Below are 27,726 nucleotides of genomic sequence, written 5' to 3'. Positions count from 1 at the left end.
GGAGTTTAAAATTAGATCACAATTATGCTTTCTCATGTACAAAAACTTAAAAGGGTACCTTGGGATCTACCATAACCACAGCTGCTGTCCACTGATTCTTGCATCATGAAAAGTATTTTTAGTTTTCATGTATTTTAATAAAGAACCTAATTTTCTGTAGTAATTTATAGCAACCATAGCGTACCCATATCTAACGTGTGTTCATAATGCATACATACAATATATGTTCTTCCAATAGGTACAAAGAATTCCCCCTTAAAACTGAAGAGCAATTATTAGAGGAACAAAAGAATCTATGTAGAGTATAATTTACCATGGTCGTACCTCTATTAAGTATTGAAAACCCACTATAATGCTCCAACAGATTTAAACACTACATGTGTTCTACTACAGCCAAGTTGCAGACCATAGTAACAACCCATTAAAAAACCCCAAACTCTCATGTTACTGTTTACATAATTATTTTGGTTTTTATCTCTGTTGGCATAGTGCAACCTTTCTCATCTCATGTACCTGGAGGTATGTTGTGCTAATGACTGAATTCAGACTGTTCAAAGGGCAAACCTCAAATTTCATCCCATCTTATAAATTCTGCTTTTCTCTTCAGAAAACTTTTGCCACCATCCATACAACGTCATGTGGCTCAGACAACATGAGTCTCTTCTCATTATCTTGCACACAGTATGATCAATGCTTCCTAAATGTGACTGACACACCTCGCTCCTTTGCTTCAGGAACTTTAAACAGCAACTGTCTAGGACTGTTACCTAGTTCCAAAATACTGCAGAATCTCTGCCTACTTCAAGTGTAAAGACTCACAAAATGGAGTCACTGACACATTTCACTGCATGTAGTTCATAAGAATAATCTTTTAAAATTGTGTTTCTTTGGTCTATTTGGTTTGTGTTTTTTGGATTTTGTGGGCTTTTTTCCCCTCCACATTGACAGTGGATGACTGAATTGAGGCTTTGATCATGGCACATCCAATCACTCTAACCTGCCTTCATCCACCATGAAGATGCCACCACTGGACTTAATCCTCATTTCATTGATCTCAAAGCCATTCTGCCATTTTTAATTAAAACTTCTGCTTTTGTTAGTTAGTGTTCATATGGCTAAAACACACGATGGTGCTAATTCAAGTCTGACAATTCTCACTGACTTAGGAAGAGACGTCATTGTTGTAGATTTTACATCAGGCTTATTGTAATAAATTCCGTGCACACAAACCCCTTCAGTCAAAGAATTCAGCACACCTGCTCATACTCCCGCAAGTCTCATATTCCTCTTAAGCAGAAGAAACAACTAATCCATGGTTCATAAACTCGTCCAAGATCACAAGGTAGAAAATGGAAAGCTAAGAAGAGCGTTTCCAAATTCTGGACTTCCTAAGGGGCAGCGGGGCGGGTGAAAAAAATTAAATATATTTAGGAGCATCGTGTTACTTTGAGTTTGACAAAAAACATATCTGATTTAGAAAATGTATTATCTACTGATTTTAGTAAAAAATTTCAGAGGGTTCCCTACCAAGGGGATGCAGGTTACCCTGCTGCATTCTTTTCCCATAAGAGTATCTCCCATTTGTCATGGCCAGTTGAAAAAACTAACTCCTGAAGTCAGCTGGTTGCAATCCCTTAAAACCAACTGCCTGCACATACTGTACAATTACCACATGACTTCCAAGCCAAATCCACAGCTGCACACAGGAAATTCAGAGGGGGGAAAACAAGAAAAAGGACAACCCCACGCCCCCCAGTGCAACACTGGCTGTGCATGTGGTTGGGCACAATAGCTAAAGGGAGTCCTGAGATTAAATCCTCCCAGAACACAGCCACGCTGCGTGCTCACAATACCGGCTGGAATCAGCCCTTCTCGAAAGGAAGACAGGAGGCTATTGCCATAAAAAGAGCTGGGATTCTTAAACATCTGAAGCCAGGCTTAAGGGAAAATGACTGACAGGCAACAGCTGAGAGTATTCTGCATTGATCCTGTACCATCCTGACATTCCACGGAGGGTGATGGTGAAGGAAGATTTCTGATGGCATAAATAAACTCGAAATCTCAAAAAAAATTATAAATATTTTAAAAATCATTATTACCGTCCATCCCACCCAAAAGCCCCTACATCTCGAAAAACCAACCCCCCCCACCCCACCCACACGCCCACCCACCCTCCCCAAAATGAAGGCCCGGGGAATCCCCCCCGCCGCACATCTGCTCCCCCCCGGCCCCGCCGGCGGCTCTGCCTTCCCACCACACGACCCTCCCCTGAGCGCAGCCCTCGCCAGCCTCGTCACCGCCGCCCCCCGCCGCCGCCCCGCTCCATCCCCGCCGCCCCCGGCCCCGCGCCCCCCGCACCTTCCCCGCTGCCCGCGCCCTCCCCCGCGGCCCCTCGGCCCCGGCCCCGCCGGGCGCGGAGCCCCCCGCGCCGCCCCCGCCGCCGGTACCTTGTAGAAGGCCCCGTTGGAGCCGCGCACTTCCACCGTCAGCTCCTCCATGTTGGGGCCGCAAAGGACGCCGGGACGAGCTTCTAGAAACTGTCACCGCGGGGGGAGCGAGCGCCGCCCGCCCCCTCCGCCCCCAGCCCGCCGGGGCCGTCCCCCGGCTCCTCCCGCTCCTCCCGCGCCTCAGCGGGGCGGGTCCTGCGGGACGGGCTCCCGGGAAGGGCTCCCGGCTGCCGGCGGAGCGGGGCGTTCCCTGCGGGAAAGGGTTCCCGGGAAGGGCTCCCCGCCGTTACCTCCCCGCCCGCCGGCGCTGAGGGGAGAGCGCGGGAGCCCCCGCGGGAGCGGCCGCGTGAGGGGGGCGGCGGCGGCGGCCGGCGCTGCGCGGACAATGCGGAGCGGGGCTGCTCTTGTTTAACGAACGGCCGTTCAAAGGGCCGGGCCTGAGGGGACGCCTTCGGCTCCCAAGCTGCCTCCGGCGCCGGGCGTGCCCAGATGGTGCCCGACGTCCCTGTGCCGGAGCCCCCGGGGCTGCCGGCCCTGCCCTGCCCTGCCCCGCCCTGCTCGCACGCGGTGTGGGCTGTCCTGCCTGCCTGCCTTCCCCAGGAAAAATAAAAGATATGAAATGCCTGTGCCGGTCGATGGCCCTCGCAACACACTCGGACGCGAACTGTGCTCTGAGCTGGATGCTCACATAAGCTTAGTCATGCAGAGCCTGATGAACAGCCTGGGCCTTTGCCAAAATGCATATGTTTTTGCAATAGGTTTAAATACAGAATCATGGAATCATCAAGGTGGGAAGAGTTCTTTAAGACCGTCAAGTCCAACCACCAACCCAGCACTGCTGTTGTAACCCCTAAACCACTGAACCACATCACCCAGCAGCAGATCCAGATGCCTCTTAAACACCTCCAGGGAGGGAGATTCCATCACCTCCCTGGGCAACCCATTCCAATGCTGACCACCCAAACGGTGGTTTTTTTCTAATATCTGATCTGAATCTCCCATCTCAGTTGAAGGCCATTTCAATAATGGCACTTTCAAATGCCCTTTCTGCTGATCTTTCCAGTTGGACATCAGCCCCGAATGACCAGGGATACATGATAATATTTTACCCATCAAAGGTTTTAATTTTTACTTTCTCCGTGTTATTCTCCCACTGTAGCTTTTGTGCTAGCTGTAACCATGTCTGTCAGAGGGGGGAGAATTTCGGGTAATACAGGCCCAAAAGTGTTGAGAAATCTGGCTAGTGAATAGGGAGGCACAAATGCTCAAAATGGTCAAAGAATGTGTGGCTGTGACACTTGGGGATGTGGTTTAGTGGTGAACAGCACAGCACTGGGTTGGACCTAATGATTCCAGAGGTCTTTTCCAACCTTAACATTTCTATGATTCTGATGTGGAAAATACATGTTCAACCAACATCATGGAATTTTTTTCCCATGTTGTGCCCATGAATATTCTCATTCCTGAATAATATTTATTCCATGTGACTGTTGGAGGGTACATATTTTTCTAAATATTGTTTAAATCTTTATAAATTACCCACAGTTTATTCTGTCCATGGTGCCTAGGCCATGCATGGAGAAGAGAGCCCTTCTTCAATATGGTAGGTGCTCCCTTTCCTGTTGGCAGAGGTCACTCAGGACTTCCCAGGATAAGTATGGAACCTGATAATATGAAGCAAACAGTTGTGCTGACAAAAATTCTACACCAGAAATTTTCATCACTCTAAGACTGAATAGCCTGAGGTTCACTTATTTAGCTACCAAGACACAGAGTTTCAATGTCAACTGCTAAAAAACGGTGTCTGGGGTTTAAAAAGAAAAAAAGCATAAATAAACTACATATGAGCTGTTGCTGTCCTCAGGAGTGAAAACAGGACACAGATAAAAGCAATCACTCCAGAACTGCATGAGGTGCCTGGGTCCACATTTGCAGAACTGGTGGACAGTTCTGGTCATTAATGATAAGGAGAACTGGCGTGAGCCAGTGCAATCTGCATCTGAATTTGCCTGATAAAATTTGTTTTTCTGGAAGAGCGTGGATGATAGTGGTTAAGTGGCAGGGTTGTTTACATGTTAATATTGAGGCCATTGCTATATCTGGGTGAAATGGGGGTAGAAGAGGCCTGTTAGTAGGTTGTCCACAATAGTTTACATCACATCAGCCAGAATGTAGAGGATCAATCTGTTCTAAGTTTAATTTTCTCTTAATTTAAATTAGAAGTAACTACTAAATTGAATTACTCTAAGTTTTTAATGAAATAAGAAAAGGGAGGATCTTTATTCATCATCAGGAACTCTGATAGTAGCTACTTAAAACTTTTTCGCAAGACGTGGTAAGGTGACTAATTTTTTTGTTTCATTTTGCAACATGGGAAACTGCCACCTCCATTTCCTAGAGCCGTTCTGGTCGGGGAGATGCTCTGGGTAAATCTGGTTGAACTACTCTCTGTCCTCTGTTGAAACTTCCACAGCTCAGGAGGGACAGCAAGCTTGAACGTGCCAGCAGGACAGTAAACAGGAAATAGTAGGATTCGGTATCCTTTTGTTGGCTGGAAAAAGCAGAAAAAGGTTTGCTTATTTGAGTGAGCAAAGTGAAGGGTGGAGGATTAAACATGGAGGGATTAAGATTGTTGTCTTCAAATACATCAAGGCACACAAAGGGGATAATGATCAGTGAGAGACTGAGGCTATAAAAGACTGAAAACGTGACTAGTAAAAAGACTCCCAAATAGGTATAGACTGACCATTAATAAACTTGGAAGTGGGACTTTAGAATGGGAGGTTGAGGAAGTTTCAGGAACAGCCCTTCAAAATTAATTAATGAAAGTTAATAAAGCCTGCCTACTTTTAGGGTGAAAAAAGCATTTATGATAGTGACATATCATGAGCAATATAAACCATATTTTCAAGATAGAAAACTTTGAAAGTATTGACCTCTGCAAATAAACAACCAGCTCATACTCCCATCCTTCCAAATGCCCTGTCTAAAATTCAAGAAGTATGTGGATATGCTGGAGAGTGTTCAGGAAAAAGCCATAAAACAAAGGATTGAAAATGTAACTCACTGTAAAACTATCATAGCAGAGTTTTAATACATTGAAAGAATTATTTTTTTCTACAATCTACAAGTACCCAGGTAGAACAAAAAAATATAAAGGCCTCTAGATTCCTATCACTAGCAACTTGGAAATCAATATTGAGTTTGCTCCAGTTCATACACAAATGAATTCATGGAATTCAGCTGTGTAACTGAGAGTCGGAATGGAATTGTCATTCTGGGACCTTCTGACATCACACTCTGCTAAATGTTCACCTCACCCAAAAGCTGACAAATTTTGCCCATTTGCAGGGACTTGGACAACTATGAAATGAACAAGATAACTGCTTGGAATAGTTATCTCTTAAAATAAGATTATATTTAGTTATGAAAAGTTGCAGAAATTGATAGCCCGCTTACACTACTAGTAGGCTGAGAGTTTCTGTTTGAAAAAAATGTTGTAGTTTTAAACTATTAGTTACTTTGCTGCCAATTAAGTTTAGTGCCTTTTCTGGTGCCAAAACAAGGGCCATTGCTGTGTTTTACTGAGCATATATTCTACCTTTCAGTAAAATGAAAATGCAGAAACAGCCTTTCTTAGCACATTTTGTGAAAAAAAAAATACACAAAAATCAAAGTCAAATAAATTCAGAGTTACGCCTTTACTTACAAACACAATGTAACAACCTGGGTCTTACATTCCATTCAGTGACGGGAAATGCTGACACACTTAGCAACTTATGCCATAAAAAAATAAAGTAAGCATAAAAAATTAATCTAGTTTTGCCTTTAAGTGGGTGAAAACCATTTTGGTTCCTTTGCTCATTCTGAAATTTTGGCAGAAGGCTGATACCTGTGAGAGACATCCACACAGAGACTTCCAGCCTTAACAAGAGCTTGGGCAACAGGCAGCACTAAGAAGTTCTGTAAATTGCTGTGCATCCCTAATTCTCAGTGGAGACAAGCAACACAGATGGATATTTGAAAGATACTATGAGATAAGATCATATTGGCCTCATGTCTTATGAAATGACAAAACTACATTACAATTCAGAAAAAGTCTTGGAGAAGTTCTTTTGAAAAATTGCCAGTTTCCAGGTGTATAGAGTTTACTCATTTCCATGCATGTTTTCTTTGTTCCACAAGTTGTACTTGGGTGGGAGAAGGAAGTTTATGAAACTCGTAAAATCACCTCCAGTATATCCAGTGTACAACACTGATAGCAAGACACATGGCCTTGATACCAATTGTCCTGTTGGGCCATGTAAAGAGCCTGTAGTTTGTTGTAAAAATGGAAAGAAAACTCCTATAGAAAATCTTGTGTTTTGTTTTGGTCTGTCCTTCATTGTGATTTTTGCACTACTAGAATATTGAGCTAAAGAAGAATCTCTACAATTTTTCATCCCATTTTTCATCAGCCTTTCACAGTTGCATTCCTGACCTTTACCAATGAATGAATATTTGTCTGGAGGTTCACTGAACCACATATTCCATGCCCAGCCACATCTGCAAGTACTGTAAGCAGACACTGCTTCTGAAAATAGGACCCACAAAAGGTGTTGCTAAGTGAGAGTATGTAAAAACATCTTTGTGTAGTGCAGTTTCAAACCCTCTGTCTGGTAAGGAAATCAGAGAACTAATAAATCATAAGAGTTCCTCTGATTGTAAATGAACTTTTGTAGTTATTTGCACCTATGTTGAAAGGGAAAAATCTTAGGAGCTAATTTATTTTTTGTGTATTACAGCTGATAGCACTCACATTGGTCTGTTTAGACACAATGAACTTAAAATGATTTGAAGTTATAGGGTTAAAAACCTCCTAAGTTTGGAAGTGTTAAGTGTTAAGAATCCACAGAATGCAGTAGGTGTTTACTATTATTTTCTACTTCCTGTTACTGCAGTCTAAAAAAGAAAAAGTCACTGAGCTAATTAAATTATATAAGGAAGACACCAAGAAAAGATATAAAAAGAAAATTGGTTTTGACTACAGTCTGTATTTTTGCTGAAGTAATGATGAGCAATATCATTCAGGTTTCATTTGTTCAAAGTCCACAAGATAATGTACATATTCAGCAAAACAAAAATATACATCCAGGCAACAAACTACTATGTGAAAGTAATTTCATGCTCAATGACAACATATGAACCTTGTTTTTTCACACCGAATGAACTTCTGTCTTACCTTTGCTTGACTGGTCTTCCCATTTCTGTCAGTAGCAGCACAGGAAAATAAGCAAAATAAAATGAAAAGTTTGGTGTCATTCTAAGAGCAACAAGAAGCACTAGACAGTGCCTGCTGTAAACTCAGCATTCATCCTGGCACCAGGAAGAAACTGCAAAATCACTTCTCTGAAATTTTAATGAACTCCGACGAGAATGCTGCTGGTTAATGGACTTTATGCAATGGGCGGAAACTCATCCATTCACAGTCCAACTTTTCATGAGGTTGGCTTGGTTTGCTAATATTCATTATCACTTTACATCTACCTCTTTTGAATGCTGGTGTGGATGCAGCTGATCTCAAAAATCTAACCTTGTGCTTGACTTTGTTCCAAGCCAGGATGAGAAGTGCATGGAGCACCAGAGGGATCTCAGTGGTGAGTCTGCAGTCATGGTGATGTAATGGTATGTGGAAACCTGCCATACAATTAGCTTTAGATGGGCAAACCTAAAAGTTCTCACCTCCAAGTGTTAAGAATTATATCCTTCCTATCACTCTTGTTACCCACACAAACCCAAATTAATAATTTCTGTCTTCTGAATATTTTCAGTGGAAAACAGGAAAGGAAAGTAGTGTTTTAATTTGTTGCTGATCCAATTTTGGTCCTTTATTGATTCTCAGGGTACCTTTATTTTGACTTGAAACTTTTGGACCAACTTTTAGTGTCAGCATCATGTACAGAGATATCTGCAATTCTAGTGTTGGACTGGACCAGTGCAGGATTTCAAGCTAATGTAGATGTATGTGATATGAGTTACTAGATACCTCCTGCAATCATCAAAATGTGCATGTTTAATAGCTGGTTCTGAGCATTAGTATTCATTTCTTGAAATCAGGGCCTACTGTTAAAGAAAGGTAATGAAGTCCTGAGCAAAATTTGCGAGAGAGAGTGGACAGTGGGCACGTTGCTACCGTAAATACATGATCAGAGCTAGAGGAATTTAGTGCCACAAGACATCAAAACATGAAACTAACACTTAAACAAAGGTGTATCAGGAGTAGCAGAGGGATGCACACCAATCCAAATGAAGAAATGCAGTATGGAAGAGCGAGGAGGGAACTCACAGGTGCAGGAAGTTAGCAATTCATCTGGGTGAGACTCTAAGCAAACAAACTGAAAAGTTCATTTGTGTTCCTAAAGGATTACCTGATATAATCTAAAGCACAAAATAATTCATTTCAAAAAGAGATCAGTTGTCAGCTCAAGGCACTCTGCTGTCAAGAGTTCCAAAAGCAGGTTTCTGTCTTGCCATACTTTACTTTTTGAGGGCCCCAGTACAGCAAATTACTTAGGTAAGAGTTTTATTTAGCATCTGACTTGAAGGAATATAAGAATGTCTTTAAATAGTTTGCTTAATCTGTACTCTTCAAGAAAGGAAGGAGTTGAGAAGAAAGTTTTCTTCAAATTTCTTGGCAGAACAATAATGTAAAGCATTCTGTGTACATGTATTTTCTGGTTTCTCTGAAAAGTCCCACCCCTAGAGCAACAGATATATATTATATGTATATATAAATTACATATATATGTATTTGTTGTATGTATTCTTATTATGTGTATATATACAGAAATTGCAGATAAATACAGACTCCTAGTGCCCTGGGAGCAAAGAAAAGCATTTTATTTAGACAAAGTACTAAGAATGTTGATATGTCAATGGCGGGATCTCAACATCGGTTTCTCCCAAAATGGATTGCATTCAACTCCTTCAAAAAATCAGGGGAACCTTATAGGCACTGATTTAAATACTAATACTCAGATTATGGGATTAAACATTCATATTTTGATGATTTCAAGATGTAGTTAGTAACTCATACAAATCTACATTCCTTCAAACCCAGCTCTGCTGTTGGGTACGATGAGCCAATATAGCACAGCCAGTATTCCAGTGAAATGAGTTACTGAGAAGCTCAAACATGTTTCCTGTGGGTTTTGTGATTGCTCTCTCAACTGAGGTGACCTTCCTCTGGTACGTGTGTTCCAGCTGTATCACAGATGCCATTGTAGAGGGGGGAATAAAATCTGGACTCTTGCCTTTTTCTTTTTTCCATCTTTCTAAAAATACCGTTCTATTAATAGCATAGCATTTTCCCAGGCTGCCAGTCTGTTGAGATGAAAAAGGGAGCTCATTAAGCTACTTTGGTGATAAAATAGACAGTTCTGATAAATGCACCAAAACTGACCATCCTTTTGGTCTAATCAGTAACATTCTTGCACGACTGCTCAGGACGTCATGTCTTTGGCATGATTCCACTTCCTTTTTTTCGGTTGTTTGATCCCCTGATGCCAAATACTGTAGGCTGCTGGCATGTTAGACACTGCAGCATGTGATTTCATCAGTGATTTGTTGCCATAAGACTCATCATCTGAGCCCTAAGAGCTGAGATTGCTTTAACCTGCTCCTTCCACAACCTTGCATGCCTGCTTGTTCTGTCCTGTCACAGGGGTGTTATATCTCCAGCCCTGGACTTTTCCTGATGGAATGACTTGGTACTTTGGAAAGGAACCCCTCTGTTCAAGGTTTAAAATGCTTCTTTAGACAATGGTAAAGAAGTGACTAATTGCCAGAAATCAGCTACATTAGAGCTGTCAAAAGGAGGGGCTGAGGAGGCTTGGTGCAAATGGATGAAATATGCAGGAAAAGAAATAGGAACAAGGAGGAGACAAATGATAACAAGAGGAAAGTCAAGTGGGAAAAGAACAACAGGAGAAAGAAAAGTTCAAACGGCAGTTAAAAATTTAGGCCTTGATAAAGAAAGATTTGATGAATGAAAAAGATGAGGTAAGAGAGGAAGATAGATAAAATAAGTGCTAAATGATGAAAAGCAAGAGAGAAAACAGTTCTGGGGAATACATGAAAATACATGATGGTCACCTGTGATATTCACATGCTTTTTCTCACTAAAAAGGAATGGAAGAAGAGATGGTTGAAGACATCAACAATATAGACTAATTTATCTCTTAAATAATGTTTCCTGGTATTTGGGATCCAAAGTTAATTTTTTTTTTTTTTTTGCCATCCTGGAACAGGAATTTGATTGCAATTCTTTTACTGTCTGGACTGTGTGAGCATGTCTGTACCACACAGTCAATGCTACATCACATCAAGATACTGGAATAAGCTCTGCATGAGGCAGGATTTGCATGGGAAGCAGCACAGCCACTGCACCCAAGCTAAGATACCCCTTGTTTCAGTAGGGTCCTTTGCCTCTGGGGGACACCAAACAAGCAGAGACACAGTGTTTGTAGGTCCCTTCTTCTGACATCTTTTTGTGTTAGCACAATGTGAAGTAAAGGTGTAACTCCAACTTTTTCTGTTGCCACTGTTTCACTTCCCAGAAATACTTTAGTGTTCACGAAGATACAGAGCATGTGGGAACTACTGTTTAGATTTTGAGCCAGTGAGCCCATGCATACCGGTAACAATCACAAACACAACAGCCTTTTCTGTATGAAATAAAAGTGTGCTTATCCAAATCAGTTTACAGGATTGGAAACTTAAAAAAAAATTTCACAATTTCCATTTTGTGGAACCATTTTGAACAACTTTTAATTCACATGACAAGGATTTTAGGACTTTAACATTTTCATCATTAAACAACATTTTATTTCAGATTAAAATAAAATATTCTTTCTAAATGCATGACAATAAAACCTGATGTCTTAGCTCCCCATACTTGCTCCTCTGAGAAAATAAAGTGTCAAATACCCTAAATTCCACACTCTGGAGCAATTTAGATCTCCTTAGAGATCACAGTTTGAACTACAAATGCAATAAGGGCTGCATCCTGCTGTAGCTGAAATCCTTCCTAAGTCTACTTCTGCTTTTCAATCTCTCTAATTTTTCATTAGATCAAGAGTCACACATTTTTGTTGGCAGTAAAGCAATTCCAATTTGAACTGCCTTCTGTCTTCAATAGGAATTTTCCCAAAGTACAGAAATAAAAATGTAAAACTTTGCTGTGTTTCATTACTTTCATTCTTTTGAACATTGCGGCTCTGAAAGCTCTGTGTGAAATTATTAGAAGATGGGTTTTGAAATGCTTGTGAAAGTAGATGCATATATGGGACTCAAAGGGCCTTATTTAAAAAAGAAATTTGCCAGTTACCCAGATCTCTGGTTGGTTATGCCCATTCAAGGATACAGAATCCATCATTCCTATGATTATTTTTACATCTGAACTTTTTTTTTTATACTAGATAGACTTGAAACTTTCAGGGTCATTTGCCCAGCATGTAGTTGAATGTCCTGTGCTATAGATTCCAATTAGCAAGACCATGTTCAATGGTCCTACACCTCCAATGCTATCTAACTGCTTTCCACTTGGCTTTATATGTTTCTTCTTTGTTGCAGCTGCAACCAGGTCTATCTACCCTTTGATAGAAAAATTTCAATTACCCCAGGGAGAAGCTTTTAGCTTTATTAAGCATTGAAGTCTACACATTTGTTCTTCTGTTGAAGAGCAGTTCAAAAGGAGACTTTCTGAGGAAGTAATCTGATAAATTAGGATAAATCTTGTGGACTTTCACTGCTAATGTTTTTCCTGTAGTCTGAGCCTAAGAATCTGCCAACTCAATGTACAGTTAAGCATTTCTTTAACACTTTTAGCCACTGACAGATGTTTCTTATACTTTACAAGTAAATGGCTCTTCAGTGTTTTTTGAGACTGCTGTGCTCTCAGCATAAAATTGATGTCACAGAAGGCTGGAGAGCTGTGCTCCAGCCTTGATAGACAGTGACAGAAAACTGTTCCCATCTGGTGGCTCTGTACTGGCCTCTGAGTAAACTAATGGTTTCCTTTCTGAGACGATGGGTGTCAGCTCATCACCTCCCTGCTGCCCAGAGTAACCTCAGTTATCTCAGGAAAAGCAAGGCCTGCATACACCAGGTCTCTAATCTGCCCTCGCTTTGTTGTCATTGGCCTCTCGGGGGAGTGGGGTGGCCAAGTGAGGTGGAGGAAAGCTGGCAATAACACTGTTGTAAGTCACATCTCTTTGTAGATTAAAAAAAAAAGGAGCTGCTCTTCCTAATGCTGTCAATCTTGTATTTTATTTCATTGGTGGGTTCATTTATGCCAGTAAATAAGGCTGTCATTTCTGCTTTTTAGTGTTTGAGAATTCCACAAAAGTTTCACGTCGCTGGTTTGAAATCGAATCTTTCATTATTGTCTCTATCTTGCAAATTAATTTATTACTGTATTTGAAGTCCTAAATGCCTCTTGAGAGAACTGAACATACAGTCTAACAATCTACCCATAAAGAGCAAACATGAGTTACACATTTAAAGAAGATAATCTTTCAGTTGTATGGAAATCCTGTCACTCTTGCTTTTCTGTTTAAGCTTCATATAATAAAGCTTTTCTTTCTGTTTTCAGAAAAGTTTTGGTTCTTGCTCACTCATCCCTGTTCTGTGTGGCAGAAGAAAATGGTACATTAAATCGAGACTGTAAAAAGGGGCACACAACTAAATGAAATTATTATCACCAAATTAGAACACTGGAGTTCTTGGATGCAATATATTTGTCTAGAAATCCTCTAGAAGAGGGAGTGAGTAGGAAATAAATAAACATGGAGAGAGTCCTCTAAATCCACATTCTCACCTTAGTCTGAAGCTACAGCATGCTTTTTGGAGCACTATTAAATAACAGCCACTATCAGTTCCAAACATAGGTAGTAGAATTTACATAAGCAAATGTCATCTGGCTAAATACTGCCCCATAAATATACATATTATAATCTGTTATTAACACACAAGATTATATTGTCATAATACATCAAAATATTACAAGTGGGGATTTCGAATGAATTATCACTCTTCAGTTCTGCGCATCCATCACGAGGCCAATATGCCACCAGCATCTCTCTTACAAGACACACACATACTCTCCTGTCCCTCAGGACAGAGGCACTTAACTTCTTTCTCTGCAACTCAGCCAACAACAAATACTCCCACTGAAACCAAAACAAAATTGAAAAAGAAAGAAAAGAAAATCCCCAAACTATTTGCTCTCTCCAAGGGAAACACTATTTCGTGGTGCCATATAGTTAGTAAGACAGAGGCAAAATAATTAAGATTACAGAAATTAATTCTATATCAAAGTCCACAGAAGGACTCCTGTTGACATCAAAGCTTTGTCTTCTTTTTGATAATGAGATTAGACTTCATACTTGATTTTCTACATATTATTCTCTGCAGAGTAGATGTATTACCACTGTCTGTCAATGATTCTGCACAAAATTCAATCTGTTTAAAAGCAAGGGATAGGTTTTTTATGCCACCGGGTTTAGAAAACTTGCAATCTAAGACCTGATTCCATAACCTTGGAGTTGAAACTGTAGTTAGAGCTTGTGTTTGCAGTGTTTCATCATATGCATCCATATTTTATGCTTTTACTTCCAGTTAGTCAAGGCCTCTGTCTTTCAAATTTCAACTTGTATGATCTATCCAGCTTCATTCAATACATTTGTGTACATGTAATTACATGATGTGCAGTAAATAATGCTGTTGACAGGACAAAAAAAGTGGAAAAAATTGCTCTCTCACTCTCTCACCTGGTTGGGTCTGGAGAAATTAGACAGAGTAAAATGCAGTTAGAAGGCAGCAGATAAGATTGAATATAAAGAAAGTGTTAGCTTTTTTACCAAAAAAAAACCCCCATATATCTGCCTATCCACTTATCAGAGTAGAAATACCATAAACCAAATTCCCAATCTTACTTTGATACTCTCCATTTTCTGAACACTGCTAACACAGTCTGGTGACATTTTGACATGTAACCTTTTAAGAGAAGTTCAAGGTATACGTTGCTGAATCAGTTGTTGCTATTACTGATGTTGCAGCATTAAGAGAGAGAAACTACGGGAGAAAAATCTTGCAGGTGCCAGACAGAAAGATGCCTATATTAAGGCTTATGTTGAATTGTTAATTTTTAGTTATCAGCAAAACCAAACTAAGAATCTGCGTGTTCAGCTGAGAGTGTTATTGGTGCAGCTTGTTCAAGTTTCAAAGATAACAGTTGCTTTCAGTAGAAAATGCTGATTTTTTTTTTCTCCTCCCAGGTTTGAGCTCTTAAGTTCAAAGCATACATGAAATTTTTGATGTTTACAAGGATTCAAGAAGATCATCATCTCAGTCAGGGTGCATCTGACCTGTAGCTGGAGAAGGCCAACTTCATTCTCCATATGTGAAAACACTACAGTCCAGACAGCTCTTAGGCTGGAATTGGTCCATAAGATATTCCCATCCTAGTTCCAGCCATTCACCTTCTCTACCCAGACCTTTTCCCACTTTTTCCTCCTCTCTTCTGCAGCAACCATCTACAAATACAGGAAATTAGGTCTATAGCAGGGCCTTTCAGGGGAAATGAAAGCTGAGTGGTTGGCCGAGGGCAGAGTCTGGCTGCTTATGCAGTGGAGGTGATTGGAAACTGTTCAGGAGATGATCCGGGAGCTGCTGCAGGTGCCAATGTGCAGAGGTTGGAGGTGGCTTGGGCAGGGTGGACAGGGCAGGAGAGCTGCTGCCAGGTGAGACAGTGAAGGTGGGTTTGAGCACTGTGGAAGAGGATGATTATGGGAGGGGGGACACAGCCTGCAGCTGGACAGGAAGATGTGTTACGGGGCTTTGGAAAGCAGATCCAACTCAGGGCTGCCAGGGCTGCACATTTCTACTTTGCCTTATCTCACAACAGCAAAAAGCAGGTGAAGATGATTTCAAATTAGCAGAACAATTCTATCAAAACCTTTATGCTGATCAATATGACAATTGTTTCAGGACAGTGCTTTCAGCCAAATTGTACTTTATCTTCCTGACACAACAATTTATAATTTTATCCGAGTTGCTTTTATTTCATGGACTTCTAAAGAAAGATCCTACCATAATCATCTCTACTAAGGATCAGTTTATATTTCCTGCAGAAAATTCCTCCTCACTACATAACCTTTACATGCTATTGAGCAAAGATCTCTTTTTTACTCAAATATTTGTAGGAGAATTTCCCTACATTTAGTGATATCTCCAAGGCACTGACAGTAGAGAAAGTCTGCCAGAGGCAGATTGAGGAGCTGTTGAATCACTTTCTTTAAGATTTCTGGTTACCCAGTGTAGCCTACAGTGTGAGGCTGTAGTGGTGGAGGGAGGAGCTGTGTGTTAGAAACCATAGGAATGATCTACAAAACATAAGAAAAAAATAATGCAAAAAGTGATGGAGAACATTTTAAAGAAGCCAGGTTCTGCTGGAATGGTTCTGTGACAATCTCAGCCAGTGCTTTTCAGCATCTTCAGTCATTGTGTCACTTCAGGAAGTTAAGACACCTCTACACTTGATGGTCGCAGGAGTTCACAAAGCAAGGAGTGATTTAGGTCTCTGGCTGACGCTGGTACCTCCCAGGCTGAGAGCAGCACTTCAGTGAAGTGGCTTTGTATCAGCGACACAGGCACTTCTGCACATGCACCAAATGTTTGTGTCTTAATGCATTTTTCCTCTCCAAAGAAAACATACATTCTATAGCCTTCTTGGATAGTTCCTCTTCCTTCATTACTCCACTTCAAGGTATTCTTTCTGGAATGTGTCTTCAATCCTTTCTCTGTATGACTAAACAGTAGGTCAGACAGCAGGTAAGTATGTTATAGTCCCAGGCACAGGAATTCCCCTCAAAAGAAATATTCAAAGTCATTGCAATAATGAGGAAATAAACAAAACAATGAACCCTGCTGACTGGTCTCTTGCAGTATATAGCTGCTATTCAGGTGACAAATTAAATGGTGGGCAGAAAATAACACTACTGCTATTACTATATATCTTCATAATACTTGGGAGATGGCAGCAGCAGTCCTTGCCCTCGTCCCACAACAACATTACTTGGCATCAGCCAATGAGATCTCCACTATCAAGAGTTGTCCAAACCATGAAAGAATCTGTTCAAAGCAGAGAGTGTTGCCCAGGTGAAGGATACAGAGCTCTTACTTTCATTGTGCTTTTCCATCCCACCAGTGAAACAGCTTTGTCTGTGAATCTGGCTGCAGCATGGAGGGAGTGAAAGAGAGAATGTGCACACACACTTCTGGCAAAATAAATGCCACATTTTTAGGAATCTCATTTTAACTGGAAAAAAAGACACTGATTCCATGTAATCAGTACCTCCCTGGAACAGGTCCCCAGCAGGTACTTGTGCCTACAGGACAAGTGGCTAAGCTCTGCCTAATCCTCAGGAAACTCTGATCTTGTACGCGTCACTGCCTTGCACCATGAAGTTACACAGGGCTGTCAAAACAAACAGCTCCTATCATGCTTCACAGTCCCAGTGCATCTGGTATTCACCAGAAAATGGAAACCTCAGCACACCTAATGGCAGAGATTGAGAGCAGCCTGTGTAGGACGGTGCAGGGACCCCTTTTTGGCTATGGAGACAGCCTGTGGGGAGGAGCACGGTACCAGCAGCACCACTTGGTTCTGGGAATGCTTCACCTCTTCTCCCAAGAGAACAGAAGAGTCGAAAATATTTTACAGTCTTCAATATTTGCATTTTCATGTGTCTACTTTTATCCTTGCTTTCCTTGGTGAGAGGCATCCAAAACACAGTTTTAGGATTTGAAACTGCAGTTAGGCCTGTTCATTATAAGCACCTGGAGTTTAGATGGGAAAAGTGCCAGAAAACTATCCAATAGTTTTAAGTAATCTGAAACACTAGTTGGATAAGCTCACTTTTGCGAAAAGGAAGGCATGAGCCACTATAGAAGAATGGAAAGGACAACTCCATATCTTTATCAGTTTTGTTCAGGTGCTAAAGTTTTTTTTTCATTTCCCTATCAAAATATTAACCACCTGTGAGTTACAGATTCAGTGGATGAAATCTTTTAGGGTTTATAATCAATGAGCTCCAAATGTGAGTTACAGATTCAGTGGATGAAATCTTTTAGGGTTTATAATCAATGAGCTCCAAATGAATTATTTAGAGTTTATTTATTATTTAGAGTCTTTGGAACTGATGATCTGATAATTTAACTCAGATCTGATTTATCAATAGCTAACAAATATATTTATATAAAAATACTTCAGACAGTATTCACTCAGTAAGTGGACTGCCTTAACTTTTGCTTTAGCTTAATACCGGTGATACCAGCTAAATTTTAGTTTCCTACTTTGAAGTTTTTTCCTAGACAGATATAATAATTTTTAAAACAAAATGAAAATTTAATGAAAAATCCATTTTTTAAATAAGTAGCACAGACCAAGAACCTTTCCATATTAAGTGAATATCAAGTGACCAAGGGAAAAAGGAAAAACCTGATGAGCCCCCAGTTAATGTTTGGGTCTCTCACACAGTCCTACTCATAGATCACGCTAACAGACTCCAGTGAGACATCTCACTCAGCACAGAGATTTGTACCTTTGAGCAAGGCACACTCCCAGGACATGGCAAAGGAATCACCTCCATAGTATGACCCTACCATGGCACTGGGCAACAATCTGTTTCTGTCAAAATGTGCTCCTAACACAACTAAAACTGGACCAGATGATAACCTTCTTAACCCTCAAGAAGCCTCTGAGACTGAGGGTAATACACCAGCCAGCTGGACAAAGTTAGTGCCCCATTTTCCTTAATGTTCCATGTCTACACTTGGTGATGTATCACATTGCTGCTCACACAGTCTCTGGTGGATGCTTGTTCTTTTGGCCATAAGTGCAGTGTAATTGCATGGGACAAATATCCACAACAATCTGAACAACAGACTTGCTCTACTTCAATAACTCTCTGTAGAATTCTGTGCAACCTCACCTGGCAGGTAATGGCTTGAATATCAAGGTATTACTGGACTGCTTGAGCTTTTCATCCAGTTGGGACCTTGTCTCCATCAGGAGAGAAAAAAGCAGGGGAGATGAAGTTTTGTGGTTCCCACCCCCAGTCCCTCCTGCTGCTGCCTCCAGATCAGCCTTCTGCTGAGCAGGCATCTATGATGCTTTCTAGTCAAACAATATTCAAAATAGGTTTTACCAAAACTTTGTATATTCTAAAGCAAATGTCTTTTTTTCACTTCAAAGTCTTTTGACCAAGACTTATGCACATGAAGTCCTTGTGAACTGATATATGCAAAAACTCACACTTTAAAGACTGAATACATGATACAGTTACTGTCACTGCCTTCTCTTGCAAAAGCTGTAGTTCTCTTAACACACAAAGCAAGATCCATGACAGGTATGCACAGGCACAGATTTTTGGGATCAGTATACTACACCCAGCTGGGGAGGTGCTGTCATTTATGTTTTCTGAATATCAGTTCTCCATTAGTAGAATGGTAAAACATCACCTTACTTCAAAAGTGCTTTACCTCTAATTGTACATGATATTTAGCAATCACCATTAGAGTTTTTTTCTCCTTTTGTGCTGGGAAATGCCTACAGGGAATCTGCATTTTAACCTCTCCAACTTTAACCTCCAAAAACTTGAAGGGACTGCACATTCAGACACAGCATGAATACAATTAATTTTATTTTTCTGTATTTTGTGATGCTGCTGCCATCTAGAGTGTGTAAGTGATATTGTGTCAAGAAGCACCATGGGCAGTATTTAATTAATGGAATTGGCATTAACACGGAGCAAGTATAATCATAATTTTAATCATAAATTTTTCTTTATTGTGTTCCACTGCTGCCACCTAGAGTTATAAAATAAGTAGATTATTTTTCTCACTACATCTGTTTAATTAGTGGCTATTTATATTTGTGGGTGAAACCATACTTTTTCACTATTTTCTCATTGCTTTGGCTTGTCTCTTTGTCCTGATTGTCAGTATAATCCAAGTATTGCATATCATCATATTCTCTTTTTTAAAAAAAATCAATAAAGTGGTTAAGCCAAGTAATTAATTTGTTGCAAATTTATGTTTTCAAAGGTCATCTTTAAATAAGAAAATATCTTAGGTCAACATGTCTTTTTTTCTGGTTACAAGACATCATTCATCATAAAAATTTGACTTACTATTCTTTTGAGACCCCCTAATCAGAATTAATAGAGAAAAATAATAGGTTGCTATTGTCATTAACAGGGATAGGCAGCTGCTGTTACTCCTGGAAAAAAGCCTTTTTTTTTTTTTTTTGTGGCACAGAAAGCAACACACATGCCTTGAGGACTGTAAAACAATCAATAAAAGAAAATAATGAACAATAGGTTACCAAATCTGCAGTCACTCATGCATATGACCTCCTTGTGTATTTGAAGGTTCAAAAGAAGTCTCCTTTGATGCCTAGTAGGTAACTACAGAAATTCCTGGAAGAAATCCTAGGCATTCTTGTTCTTTTAGCCTATTTAATTTTTAAACAGCTTTGGATGACTGCACTGGAGGTAACAGCAACCCTCCAAGATCAAACATCCACCAACTCTTTACCTGGATTGTTCCTTCCTCTTTGCTGATGTAATCACTTTCATTATCCCTCTTCAGGTGGCCTTACTTTGTTGGGAATCCTTAGCTTGTCATGTCTGGTGGAAACAGTAGCACTTTCTATATCTTTGTTTGACAGCTCTATTACAGTGCCTCAAAACTCAGGAATTTAATACATAGGCCTCCTCAATTTCTCTAATGGAAAATTTCATGAAAAAAAACCCTTTTCTTGGACTTTGATCACAGAACTTTCTCTAGCTGGCTGTTCTTGGTTCCTAGTTCCTCTGGCTGTGCCCCTTGCCTTCTTTCACCTACCTGTGAAGCAAAGCCAATGTCCTGGTTTTGTCTTTTCAAACTACCTTTATGAAAACTAGTCACAGCTCTTGTCACAATGGCCTCACCTTAACAGCAACATGAAAGTCACACCTGCTTCTGTATATCCTCCCAATAGCTCACCCCAGGGAAACTGCTGCAGATGACTGGGAGCCAAATGGAGCAAGGTTTTATTCTCAGGTTGGTGTCATTTTTCTTTTTGGTTGTAACATGGAAACTTTTGTATAATAGATCAAATCAGTTCCACCATTTCTCAAAGAACATCCCAGGCATAAATGCATAGGTATTTACAGATTTAAGCATAATTAAATGAGAAAGAAAGCTAAACAGGGAAGGCATGAAGCTCAGATATAGAACTGGCAGAACCAGAAGCTACAATAGGATCTGTGATTGTCCACAGATCAAAGATATTAACAGCATGCAGTGTGACAACCAAATATCTCATCTCTGCTTGTCTTCTCATTGCAGAAATAGGAGAATGAATAATGGTGTGAGAGATTTCTGGAGGAAAGAACCATAAGGATCCAATGTTTTTAAAGAATGAAGAGCGAGTGGTGTGGGGATCAAAAGAGCCCCTGTGAGGCTGGAAGGAAGGATTCACAGCTGGCCATGTCCAGCATGGGTAGGACACCCACAGTGTCTGACACAATGAAGGAAAGGGGAGCCTCAAGGTGTTTCCAAAAATTTAACAGAATGGGAAAGTGCTGGACAGGACCTTTGCAAGCTAGATAGGCAAGTATAAAGATTGCTTAGTGTAAGAAAAGGCTTAAAAAGCAGTTTCCTGAAGTATTCATCACCCTGAATAGCAATGGCTATGTGAAATTATACAAGAAAAATAATCCCATGCAAGCTTAGAAATACCCTTTGTGTTAAAGGTATAACAAAAGCATTGCCAATAAGCTGCTGTTATGTCCCAACCTCACCTATATCTGAATAATGATAAAAAAAGATGTGTAAACTACATAATCAATATTTCCAGTAGTTGTTATAACCTCTTGTTCATACTGTGAATCCTTGTAGACTATCATGAGTTTTGTCTAAGGAGCTTTGATCCTTTCTGTAAAATTGACCTAGGAGTGAATGATAATAAAAGATTTTTATAGGAATGGACTATATGTTATCTTTGTTGGATTAGCAACCACTGTCTGAAAATTTATCTTGGTTTTTATTTTAGGTCTGAAATAGGGGTCATTTGTTAGCATGTTTCATTTGGTCTGTGGTGACAACATTTTGGGACCCCTTGTTTTTGTTAGGTATTGGCAACTTTGGCAGCTTCTTTTCCTTTGTCCACTGGTCTCAGGTCTGGTAATTCTAAGTGATACTCCCAGTTTGAGAAAAATATTTTTTTTTGTTGATACTTTTTTTAAATTTTAATAAATGTATCTGGTATTTATGCTGCATTTTTTTTCCAGTACTTGTGACCATAAAAGCCAAGGTGTATTATACTTCCACTGATATAACAGAGAATTACAAAACTGAGGCAGTTGAAGCTTGTAATCCTTTATCTATGAAGTTACATGGAATCCCATCTTGGCCAAATTATGATAAGCCTTTGTTATTCAGCCAAATCTATTCTAACTCAATATTTAAAATGAGAATTGATCAGAAGATTGCACCACTGGGTGATCATCTAGTAGAAAGATTCATCCTATACAAGCTTCTTGAGTGTTTTTTTTTCCTTTGTTAGACTTAAAAAATAATCAGTAAATTGTTCTTGTAACTTCATAAGGTTTTTTCTCATGCCAGTCCTCCTTTCCTCAAGCTTCAGCCCCTGAGTGGAATGTGCAACCAGCCATTGTCCGGGTACCTCAGCATGCAATGGTCCTTTTTAAAGGCTCACCTTGTGTGCAACTGTCCTTCCTTTTGGTGCTCTGCTTAATTTGCCAGTGAAAAAACTTCTATGAAGTTTGTTACTCCTTGTCTGACATTTGGTCCCTGATATGCGTAGTATAGGCTGTCTCTCAAAGTATGGGACTAATTAGCTTTACTTCACATAAGCAGCCTAGAGATAATAATTTATTCTTCTTCTAGAACCCTAAAGATTCAGGTCAGGGCATTTTGATGGCTTTTAATAGCTGGGTTGGGTTAAGGCTGAAGAGAAAATTTGGAAAGAGGTATCTACTAAGAATGGACATACTTCTGAATCTCCTCTACTAAGTTGGTTCTACTCAAAGTAATGCCTTTTTTATTAGTATGACAATACTTTTGTATTTCAAAATGCACTTGTAGTATCTGCCACTGTCTTTGGATCCTCATCTTGTTTTCTCAACAGTGAGTTATTATTACCTTTGGAGATGTCTGAACTTAGTCAGTAAGTATGATTTTAACAACCTAGCCTTCTTTTGGTGTTACCAGATTAGCACAATGGAATTTATGTCAGTGTGTTATCTTTTGCTAAAAGCACACAAAGAATTTCACAAAGTGCTGAAGAGATTTTAGAAAGGCATTCGAATTCTGAGCAGCAGAGAAGGGCTACCCACCACACATAGTTGATAATTTGATTCTGCACCTTGTTCTTCTATCCAAATTCACACAGGATCCCTGTTCTATTGTTTCAAGTGCTATTTTCATCTTCTTGTGATGTGATTCAAAGTGTTTCAGATGTTAAGAGTTCCCACTCTGTTTACATTATTAAACAAGCATAGCCTTTGTTTTTGACAGTAAGTGTTCAGACTCATAATGCCTCTAGTAATTATCTTTAACTGAATACCAATATTTATTTTGAAATTTACATCCAGGAGCTAATCAGGTACAAAATACTGCTTTGAAAATGTATTTAGAGCCTCAGAGAGAACTGCTCCCGTGTGATTACAGCTTTGTCCTCAAGCTGTTTGTTCATATACTTATCTTTGCTCTTATACCTTCACAGTTTTTCTGAGTGCTGCATGTTTTCATTACACAAGCAAGTGATACAAAGTGGATAAAGGTGGTACAATTTATTAGAACAAATGTTATAAATGGGAAAGACCAGATTTTCAGTGCACATCCCTGTCTTTGGATTTGAAATAGAAACAGCAAAATTTGAGCTGAGGTTTAATACAATAATGCCAGCTTAGCTAGACACATTATTTCACCCTTTGTCATGGAGCAGTTTGAAATATTTTACAGTTGTGTATGAAAACCAATTTGTCATTCTTTTTAACTTTTTGCTAATTCTGTTTTCTGCAGTTGTGTCAAGGTATACATTTGCAATGAATGCAACTCAAGTCTGTACCTCTTTGGTAACACCATCATCTGAAAAGACTTATTCAGTAGCTCTCAAAATATTCAGTCAATTTACTGCAATATTTGCTTTGGCCTCTTTTTTCTTTCCACCATAAATATTTGGTCCGATCTTTGATTAAAGAAGACATTGTTGGCTGCAATGGGTTGAAATGTAACCACTGTTCTGGGAGTCACAATCATCTGTCCTTTCTCTGACTCTGTAAAGGTCTAAACTGCAACAGCCTCCAGAGAAGGAATCAGCCCATGTGTCCCCCTTGTCTTACCTAAGGCATCACAATACATAGGACACCTTCCAATCCTATGTTCAGTAATCCTGAGGTTTAAAAAAGAAGTAAAAAAAATAATCTACGGTGAAAAAGGCCTAGAGTTCCAGTAGTTTGTCAAAATTATTTCAAAAGCAAGACTGTAAGACTTAGAGAATTTAATTTTGTCTATCCAGCAAAAAAAAAGCCCCATCAAACCCATCTCCAGGCAGAGGTAACTCTAACTTATACACGAGTCACACTTACACACCACATTAGGTGCAGGACTATATCACCCTGTTGGCCTTCCTAAAAGGTTCTGCCAAGATGAAACAGAATTTTGCAGAGCACTCCCAGTAAACCCATAATTTACCCTCATATTTCAGAACTGAGCTACGGAGACCATGGAATATCTGCATTTCTCAAATATCATCAATGCCAATTTTTATTGATTGGCAACTGTGTTACTTCTAAAGCAGGACACTAATAGAGTCATACTCTTCCAAGCAGTGCTATCAATTCCAGGAATAGTCAAGAATTCAAAATAACTGGAAACAATGATTGGTAGATATAGTACAATCCTCAAATTTCTTTCTCTACTAAATTAAATAAAGCAACAATACTCCTGCAGAAGAAAAGAAATACCTTTCTAAATACATACTTGTTTAAAAAGTCCAGGTTCTGAAGTTTTGTGTAAACAGGGGATCTAACAGATACCTATCATTTAGATGTTCCGGGATATTTTCTGTTGTAGGGAACATTGGTATAAAATAATAATAATTTTATTTCAGAAAAAAATGATTGTTAGCCAAACCAGAGAAATTATTTCAGAATATTATTTGTAATTGAAAAGAAACTGCTTACATGAAGAAATTACTCCAGAATAGAAAAATGAAATAATTATTCTGGGATGGTTATGCAAGCCAATTTCACAAGGAAGCCAAAGAATGAACCAACAGAATATGCCCCAAATGCAGGCTCTTCCATGCTTGAGGTGGTAGATAAATTACAGCAGTGAAAATGCAGAAAATGCACTGAAGTTTGGATGCCTATTCCCCCTGCTATTACCTATGTTTACAATATCATTATCATCATTTTATCATTGTTTAGTTGTACTATAAAGAGATGAGAGACTTGAATCAGGCCAGTCTGCTAGGCAGTGTTCAAGCAGACTGGATGTGAAATTCCCTTCCCAAAGCAAACAGGAAAACCAGGTGAGTAACAACAGAATGGTAGTAACTTCAAAAGGTGCTCCACGGGGAGTTATCCCACAAGGACAAAGAGTTTAGGCCTAAATTTAGAATCAAATCGCCCTCCTCCTTAAACAAGGGCTTTACCCCTACTGCCCATTTCTTTTGTTCTGCCTGATTTCATCTTGAAGGCACAAAGCTGAATTTGAAAACTCACAGCTATTCCCATGGCAACAGATGGGGTGTTATGATGTCCACCCTTGGAGCAGACAAAACAAGGACCAAACTGTGGGATTAAGGCAGGAGTAGGAGGACTTTATAACCCTGACGATGCATTTCTGGAATCAGTGCTGGTTGATATCATACCCATTTTGTAGACATCCACTACCCCTTTCACCACAGGTCATGATTCTTTACAGAAGTTAAGGTGATGAGTTAAAGGGCTGGTCTAATAAAGTCCATGGAAAGTCTCCTGCTATTTTTTGATAAATTACAGGATTCTTGTCCTATTTTTTAATAAATTATGATCTAACATTAATATTCTACTGATCTTTCAGGTTTGCACCTGCCCAATAGAGTTAATTCTACTTAAAAACAGGGAGCTTCTATTTTCTTTAGGAGAGACAATCCTTTTCTGTATTATGGTGTTAAAGTTAAAATTTGATTTAAAGTTCGAGGTTAAATTCACAATAACGTTCCAAAAAATTAATACAGGGCGAAAAAAAGAAGGAAAACTGAAATCTGCTTTATTATATTATCAATTTACTTGACTATAACATTATTTGTAGAAATACAAATATGATATTTAAAGCTGTGGAACTCAGTTCTGCTGCCATTGAAGCCAATGGAGATTTTGTTTTAATCATCCCCACCATCGGGTTTATATTTTAAAAACATTTTATTATAAAGAGATATATATTTTAAAAGTGCCCCTTTGATAAATGGCAGCAGCAGAATGGAATCTTTGAATAAGCTCTTTGAAGCCTGCAGTTTTATGAGTTCAGTGCCTTCAGAAGCTTCTAAAGTAGTTATAGACAAATGGAGGCAGCCAAGGCTTTGCACGCCTACTTCAAACATAAGTGAGTGACTAACATAAAATTGTAGTGGCCATTAAAACTTCAAAGGAGAAGTGTGACCTGAATATTACTTGTCATAGTACAGGGTTTGTTACTGGAAAATCTGATCAAGTTTTTTTAATTATAGTGTCTCCACCAAATGCCAAGATCATGACTTAGATAAATTATTCTCTTTCAAATAAAATTTTATTCCTGAGATTTCCCGTATGATACCAGTGAAAGAAAGCACTGGCTGGACAGTCACACAATGCTGCCTCTCCCTCCTTGCTTCCAGCTAAATCTTGTCTGTATCTTGCTAAAGCTGCTGTCCTCCTACTTCTCACATTAGCTTTGCCCAGAGCCTTTGCTGCAGGTCATAAAACTGTCCTCTTTTCTTACAAATTCCTCTTCAAAACTCAATTTTTCCCCCAGTGTTTCTTGAGCTATGACCAAAATTTCTAGCCATCCTACAGACACAATCGCACAAGAAGTTTTAGAAGTCACTGTTACCAATTCCTTTGTTGGTTATTTCCTCCCATCAGAAATGTGGTAACTGTGAATTGATAATCCTTTAAAAAAATCTAGTGACCTACTAGCCTTGCATGTATTTATCCCATTCTTTTTCCGCTAGATGTCATCTGGTTTTTTGTCAAGTCCTGTGGTATTTCTCTTAGATTCTAAGGTCCTCAGATGCAATGATTTCTTTAATTATATTAAAGAAAAAATCAAAAATCTGTGTGTATATATATATATATCAATCTATACATATAGTGATATATAGTAGTGTTACCCTCCTAACAGTTATGATTCTTTCTCTGGAAAACAATCAGAAACAATTGGGGACTTCAAATGATTGACCTTTATATACAGGGAGAAGGAAGATAATCTGGCCTTTTGCTATTACTTTAGGTCTCAGAACTATTAGTAACTTTTTATGGATCCTCCACTTATGGATAAAAACTTTATGACCTATATTTTATCCTCTCTTGAGCTTTTGAGCCTCAAGAAGTAGTGAAGTTACTTGGACAATTATTTGCATGCATAGAGTTGGATGATTGATAAGCAAAACTTAATGCTTACTAATCATCCAGAAAGATTAAAAAAAAAAAAAAAGATGAAATATGCATTTTCTGGAAGGGTACCACACTAATAGACCAGTCACAAGGAGTCTGAAATTATAAAACAAAATGTACACCAGTTGCTAGTGAGGGTGATGTTCAGTAGAAAACTGCTTCAGCCAAAACTAACGTCTCCAGAATCTGCATATCTTTCATTTTTAAGTAAAATTGCTTAAAAAATTACATGACCCATGGTTGCTATGCTGGTTTTGGCATATATAGAGTTAATTTTCTTCTTAGTAGCTGATGCAGGGCTGTGTTTTGGCTTTGTGCTGGAAACAGGGGTGTTTCAGGTATTGCTGGGCAGTGCTTACCCAGAATTGAATCTTTTTCTGCTCCTCATCCCATCAGCAGGAAGGCTGGGGGTGCACAAGAAGCTGGGGGGGGAACAGCTGGAATAGCTCATCCCAACTGAGCCAAGGGGTATTCCATGCCGTGTGGTGTCATGCTTAGCACATAAAACCAGGGGAAGAAGAAGGAAG

The 27,726-nt window shown here is 39.5% G+C and overlaps 1 protein-coding gene and 3 long non-coding RNA genes across 5 annotated transcripts in view; 1 reads left to right on the top strand and 3 right to left on the bottom strand.

The window, feature by feature from the left end:
- Positions 1–2,592, bottom strand: part of FXR1 (FMR1 autosomal homolog 1) — a 32,109-nt gene extending 29,517 nt beyond the window's left edge. The window contains exon 1 of one of the 2 annotated variants that reach the window (XM_051781498.1): positions 2,448–2,592. In XM_051781498.1, coding sequence (XP_051637458.1) covers positions 2,448–2,498 — 51 coding nt within the window. In that variant the 5' untranslated portion in view covers positions 2,499–2,592. The remainder of the gene's footprint in view (positions 1–2,447) is intronic. The other variant, XM_051781497.1, reaches the window with a different exon arrangement.
- A 960-nt stretch (positions 2,593–3,552) lies between these two features.
- LOC127468265 (uncharacterized) lies at positions 3,553–13,347 on the top strand. The gene is made up of 3 exons (XR_007903516.1): positions 3,553–4,983; positions 7,701–7,931; positions 8,043–13,347. It is a non-coding gene; the product is annotated as an uncharacterized LOC127468265 (long non-coding RNA).
- Positions 4,882–27,726, bottom strand: part of LOC127468266 (uncharacterized) — a 51,673-nt gene continuing 28,828 nt past the window's right edge. The window contains exon 3 of the long non-coding RNA XR_007903517.1: positions 4,882–4,998. This is a non-coding gene — a long non-coding RNA (uncharacterized LOC127468266). The remainder of the gene's footprint in view (positions 4,999–27,726) is intronic.
- Positions 16,199–27,648, bottom strand: LOC127468268 (uncharacterized). The gene is made up of 3 exons (XR_007903518.1): positions 27,559–27,648; positions 18,482–18,666; positions 16,199–16,296 (listed from the first exon to the last, which is right to left on the bottom strand). It is a non-coding gene; the product is annotated as an uncharacterized LOC127468268 (long non-coding RNA).

Source organism: Manacus candei, unplaced genomic scaffold, assembly GCF_025592945.1.
Source record: "Manacus candei isolate 608988 ecotype Guabito, Panama unplaced genomic scaffold, ASM2559294v1 h1tg000015l, whole genome shotgun sequence".
In the NCBI taxonomy this organism is placed as follows: Eukaryota; Metazoa; Chordata; class Aves; order Passeriformes; family Pipridae; genus Manacus; species Manacus candei.
Note: the sequence above shows the minus strand (reverse complement) of the source record. Positions and strands in the feature narration are given on the sequence as shown.